The following is a 6346-nucleotide window of genomic DNA, read 5'->3' as shown; positions in this document are numbered from 1 at the left end:
TACATTTGTCGAGCCACCATACACACACACACAACACCTCCAAGAACTACAAGCACTAGGAAGACACAAATGTACAGTATTTTGTGGTATTTTATGGTACAAAATGTAAAGAATGCCTTAAAACACAGGTGTCAAACTCATTCCACGGAGGGCCGAGTGTCTGCAGGTTTTTGTTTTTTCCTTTCAATTAAGATCTAGACAACCAGGTGAGGGGAGTTATTTACTAATTAGTGATCTTAATTCATCAATCAAGTACAAGGGTGGAGCGAAAACCCACAGACACTCGGCCCTCTGGGGAAAGAGTTTGACAAATGTGCCTCAAAACCTCAGCCATACTACCTCCCCGAAGAGCAGTCCAGAAGTCCACAGCACCACTAAGAAGACTGGGTACCAATCAACACTTTTCTGAATAGGGATGACAGGAAGCAATGGGACACACACACATCAGCATTGAGTTATGCAGACACAGCATTTAAGAATGAAGAATGACATCATGTTCATCTAAGATCAAGTAACTTTAGAGTTCTTACTGTGCCCGGAATGTTCTCTCAATCTCTGGTGGTCCAGTGACAATGGGCGGCATGACCTTGTGTGTCATTCTCGCCAGCCACAACCCTCTTGCCAGGTATCCTGAGGAACATGTGCCAACAACACTTCAATCTTATGAACTCAACATTACATTTACATAAGGGTACATGGTTCTGTTCCCATAAGCATTGTCATAGATATCTGTGTAGACTGCCATATGGCAATGCTAAGTCTCACTTAAGAAAATAAAGGAGAGCTGCACACTCTAGGAGCTCAGATGCAAAAATATTTATGTCCAACGTTTCGACAGACAAGCTGTCTTCATGTTATTTCTGTAGTCATGATTTTGGTAATAACGCCAGGTTGGTTTGCATAACTTCCTTAGGGAAAGTCAAGTTACACCTGTTGTCCACAAGTATGTTCCTGTATTATGAATGACCCAGAGCTGAGTTTCTAGAACACACCCACAATATTGAGGAGGGATTGTTTTAGGAGGCTGAGTGAAAACAGGTGGATGTCTATTTCTGATAGCAAAAATAAAAATACAGTAGGGCTATCTACATTATCATAATTTGGTATTGTATAGTACAGTATAGAATATGCTATACAGTCATTCGGTGCAGTATATTGTCAGAACAACTTGGATAATGTTGGAGGTGTCAACTGATGACTTCTCTCCAGTGGTGGTGAAGAAATATAATTTACTGGGGACTGGAGGTGTGTGTGTGTGTTTGTTTGTCTGAGGTGGTCACCAAAATCTAAAACAAAACTGTCCTTTTGAAAGAGTACCCCCAAAATTAATAATTTTAGGCTTGATGTCCTTTAGATCTGTGCCCACCCCGCCGCATGCTTTGGTTACATAGTGATCGACCGGTACCGTGCAGCTCAGTGGGGGTTAGCTAAAGAGTAGAGAGCTGAGGGAAGCATTGGAGTGGTAGATGAAGTATATAATATGACAGCAGTCAAAAGCGACGTGAAGGTTGGAACTGCTGCTCGCAATTCAGGGCATTCCTGCATCTGCAGGAACCCCTCTTTATACTTCTATACTATTGGTCCATTGTTAAGCTATGACTTCAGCACATAGGCAGGGGCGCTCCAGTACAGTAGATGGCGGTAATGGACCATAGCGTTGGATGCCCACCGCCGATAAACCCCAAAGAAGAAGAGGCGGGGGCGACAAAGGTAGCTAGCTATAGCTAGTACACACCGGTAGTGTCCTTCAAAAGCTCATGTTTGGTGCAATCCAGTGGGGAAACGGAGAAGACGTTGTCTGTCCCGTTGAGTTTTGATGTAGAGTCGTTGCCAGATAAGGTTAATGTAGGAAATGGAAGTTATCCAGTGGGGAAACAGAAGACGTTGTCTGTCCCGTTGAGTTTTGATGTAGAGTCGTTGCCAGATAAGGTTAACCTCTACGGGATCGGTGTCCCTCCACCAGGACAGTTGAGCTAACGTGCGCTAATTTGATTTGCATGACGTTGTAAGTAACAAGAACTTTTCCCAGGACATAGACATGTCTTATATGGACAGAAAGCTTCAATTCTTGTTAATCTAACTGCACTGTCCAATTAACAATAGCTATTACAGTGTAAAAATACCATGCTATTGTTTGAGGAAAGTGCACAACAAAAAACTTTTCACGGCAACTGGTTTGATACATTCACCAATGAAGGGAAATAATATACTTACATACAGTAATCTTGCTCTGATTTGTCATCACGAGGGTCACAGAGATAAAATGTAGCATAGTTTTGTTTGATAAAATGTATTTTTATTTTCAAATGTAGGAAATGGGTTCTAAAGTTTGAACTCCTGCCGTTTCTGTTACAGGCAGTTAGATTTGGTTGTCATTTTAGGCGAAAATTGAAAAAAAGGTTCCGATCCTTATTAAACCAGAGCAGGGTCGTTGTTCTGGGCATGCTGCAGTTGGCCTGTGCGGCGTTGTGTGCGGATTCATTGACAAATTTTTTACGCAAAAACACCAACCTCAGTGAAACTCGAGCACCTGTGTGGACTTGTTTGGTGAACAATATGACTGTTCTTTCATCTAAACAATTTAAATGATTTGTCAAATGTAGAGTACAACACTTGATTTGTTTAATTTTGTGGTGACTCTTTGCTTCCCAAAGGAAAAACACAGTATTGGTAAGTGATCAAGGTGGCATTGGCTTGAGGCTACAATTGTCTGATTGAATGCCAAAGGTGACACAATGTTCAATCATCTAATAGCATGGTTTGACCCTCGCCAGGTTTATCCTGCCTTAGTGTGCTCCTGTGTTTCCATGGTGATGGTGTCAGGCTAGGCATGCCTAACGTTGACCAATGGCGAGAATGACAACGAGGTGTTCCACCATCACAACAACCCTGAAGTGGTAATACCCTGACCCTAACAGCTCCCACAAACGATCAACACAACAATAGTTTAACTCGCACTTCTCTTTAACTCCCCCATCCCACAGATAAAAGAACATGTCGACCTGAAATGACATACATTGCGTTGAAATGTTGAGGATGCTTTATTGCAAGGTTACACATAACATTTGTAATGTAATCCATTGCAAGGCTTTACTCCCTTGTTTTGTTCCCAGTAGTTCTTTCCTGAAGTGATCAGTCTCGTTAAAATAAACAGTCTTTCTCAAACAGACATACCTTTGTATCAAATAGCCCAAATAAAATGAACAGAAAAAAAATAATTGATTAACCTGAAATTACAAATTAACCACACAGAGCACTAACAGAACACATCAAAAAAACGGAAATATTTAAAGCAGTGAAGGCCACATGTAAGCAAAACAAGAGTGCAAGGCAATTGATAAAGCCTACCATTTTCCCCCCCTTGTCTAGTTCTATAGACCAATCTAAGGGCAACAGGTCAGAGAAAGTGAATATCTTTTAATTTAACTGTATCCTGAGAAAAGGCTATCTAAGCCCACAGTACTTTAGCACAGCTAATTGTTGTGTTGACATACTGTGGGGTGGCATCTGTTCCTTACTGGCTAAAAACGGTAATTATACGAAAAGACCTCCCGGTAATCCGACATACAGTACATAAACACCAACCGTCTTCATTAGAGGGTCATTTCACTGGTGGGGTTTCTTTGCAACTGTCCCATGTTCAAAGAAGCAGGTCTATTAGCTAAGGTTCAACGGCAACAATACAGGTAATCAATCTCCTCACCACCACTTTTGACACATTTTACAGGCTTGTTGTAAAGATAAAGATACCCATGCATTGTTAGCAGTTGTCATCATTACTTTGCCAAAGCAGATTATGAAGAGGGAATGATGACGAGTCTTGCCCCACATCAACAGTGATCTCATCAGGCGGAGTGGTTAGTGCAGCATCACACCGTGCAGCATCACACAGCATCACACCGTGCTGCACTCACAGTACTGAACTGATCTGATGTTATGCCCCACATCTTTCTCACTAACACACATAAAACGATGCACCACAGGACCAGCTGTGATCCAAACGCACAAAGCAATGGTGACGGTAGTGAAGGCATTTGGGATGACATCATAGGGTAGAAAACACGGTACAGTTAGAAAAGATTTAAGATACATGGTATTTTTTGTATATTGTAATAGTTGTTTTATAGACGTTACTTATGCAAGACATGCTACAGAAGATCATAACTTCGCTTAAGAGAACTTTTGTATATTGTGGGACTTGCGTAGGGGCACAATTATAAACCCTATGGATGGGTATTTTGGTACAGAAACGCCTGAGTGATGTGTACTGATATTGCCTGCTGTATACTATGAGGTGTGTGTGTGTGTAAATTGAATATATGTTGTACATCAATCTGGCCAACAGTTTTCTAGCTCAAACACAGTTCAGTGGAACCAGTCAACAAGATTCACTTCAAACAAGTTCCTTTTTATCCTTAGCTTTCCCATGTCACTGAGATGTTTACCATATGATGACAGTGCTAACACCGTCAGGACTACCTCCTAACACAGAACGTGTGTGCGGTAACACACGGTCAAGGTGGAGCACAGGAGGTGAGTGAAATATGTGTGTTGACAAAGACTGAGGGCACCTGAACTCTTGTAATATGATGACATCACCCCATCTCTCAGGTGACCAAACATCCACTTAAATAATAAAAAGGTGCTTAACTGTTGGGGGGGAATCTACCCTGATATTGGAAGTAGAGGAATCTACCCTGATTCCTATATCTCCCCACAACCTTCCTCTCTTACTCCCCCCAATGCTCTCTCTCAGCACATGCAGGCCCAGCTCGCCTTCCCCTCGCCCTCGTCCCTTCCCCTCGTCAGGGTCACCGTGTCCCCCCCGGGCGGCTGGCTCAGTATCAGTGGCTTCTGGGACTTCAGCTTGTGGGCTACCGTCATGAAAATGGCCTCCACGTGATCACTGTTACCATGGCTACCGTCACCATGGCCGTCGCTGCTGGGGTTCTTGGCAGATGTCTCGAACAAGGGCATGGAGTGGGCGTCAGCAAACTGCTGGGCCAAGTCTGTGCCCACCTGGACAGAGTTCTGCAGGTCACACTTGTTCCCAACCAGGATCCTCGGGACTTCCTGGCCCAGAGCGTGCTGCTTACACTCCTCGATCCAGGCCGGGAGGCTGCGGAAGCTGGCGGTACTGGTCACGTCGTACACGAACACCACAGCATGCACGTTGCGGTAGTAGTGCTGCACCATGCTCTTACGGAAACGCTCCTGGCCTGCCGTGTCCCATAGCTGAACCTGGAGGGGGAAAGAGAGGGAGGGGAAAGAGTCAAACACACTCTGAACAGCTTCTTTGTTGAATGTTGTCAGTCCTCAAGGAACTGAAATACAGTGCCTAGATAGACCTTATATTCACTGTGAGCTTGCCAGGGGATGAACTGAACTGTAATATGTATGATTCTGCAGAGGGCAGTCAGCACACCAGACAGATTGTTTTCCCTTCTGCCACTGCCCTTGAGATGATCAAATTGATGTCACAACAACTCCAACGTGGATGAGGTAGACTGCATGTATATGTCAATTGTTTCCAGGTTGTGCTGTTTTGGAACAACCCAAACAATCATTTCACTTGTTTTATGTCATCTATCTATTCACCTTGATTTTCTCGCCATCAATCTCGATAAGTTTCTCCCGAAAGTCCACCCCGATCGTGGCCTCGGTTTTCTCCGGAAACTTGCCCGCACAGAATTGGTAGGTGAGGCAGGTCTTGCCCACACCGGAGTCCCCAATCACGATGATCTTGAAAATTCGCGTCCGTGGTGGCGGAAGATGAGACGAGACAGTCAGCGAACTAGTGAATTCCGTCGACGACTCCACACTTGCCATATTGATTGGTTATTGATTATAGAGGATATGCTAGCAAACTACAGTAGCTGCCTAGCTAACGTTAACCCAGAGCTGTTATGGCTTGCAAAATCGCGCCTCCGCCAATGCTAGCTGGATGGGCTGTCAAAATGAGACAAGCAATCTCGCCCAATACAAATGAAATTGGACATTCGTAATAAATATGTAACCTCAAAATATAAACATATGACCATGCATTAGTTTTGTACTAACAATCTCAGGTTGCTAGCTTAAGCATCCTTCTAACTCCTTCCCCGCCCTGCATTACATTTGAAGCCACGTACAACGTTGACAGAAAACACAACTCTCGCGAGAGGTAACCAAGAAAATGAAAGACGCCCTGGATTGGATCAGATTCGACACGAGGGTCGTTAATTACAACTGCTGCCCGCGTCCCAGCTCCATACCTAGCCCAGTCAAAACACTAAAATAAGCATTACATGGGAATATCACAGAAGTGAACTACAGTACTAAATCTCTTCCAAATACAATTTCAATC

The 6346-nt window shown here is 43.7% G+C and overlaps 1 protein-coding gene across 1 annotated transcript; it reads right to left on the bottom strand.

Moving 5' to 3' along the window:
- Positions 1-3022: 3022 nt before the first annotated feature.
- On the bottom strand, positions 3023-6147 carry LOC139581247 (ras-related protein Rab-33B-like). Its single transcript, XM_071410808.1, has 2 exons — positions 5599-6147; positions 3023-5241 (listed from the first exon to the last, which is right to left on the bottom strand). The coding sequence occupies exons 1-2, from the start codon at positions 5827-5829 to the stop codon at positions 4753-4755; spliced, it is 720 nt and encodes a 239-aa protein (XP_071266909.1). The 5' UTR covers positions 5830-6147; the 3' UTR covers positions 3023-4752.
- Between the last annotated feature and the right edge of the window lie 199 nt (positions 6148-6346).

Source organism: Salvelinus alpinus, chromosome 7, assembly GCF_045679555.1.
Source record: "Salvelinus alpinus chromosome 7, SLU_Salpinus.1, whole genome shotgun sequence".
Taxonomy (NCBI): Eukaryota; Metazoa; Chordata; class Actinopteri; order Salmoniformes; family Salmonidae; genus Salvelinus; species Salvelinus alpinus.
This window is presented reverse-complemented; position numbering and strand designations above follow the sequence as displayed.

Bases quoted from the DNA above. Each gene is read 5' to 3' on its own strand.
- LOC139581247 (XM_071410808.1), bottom strand. From the start codon at position 5,829: ATGGCAAGTGTGGAGTCGTCGACGGAATTCACTAGTTCGCTGACTGTC. The intron at 5,242-5,598 runs GTGAATAGATAG...TTCCCCCTCCAG, and splicing joins TTGATGGCGAGAAAATCAAG to GTTCAGCTATGGGACACGGC.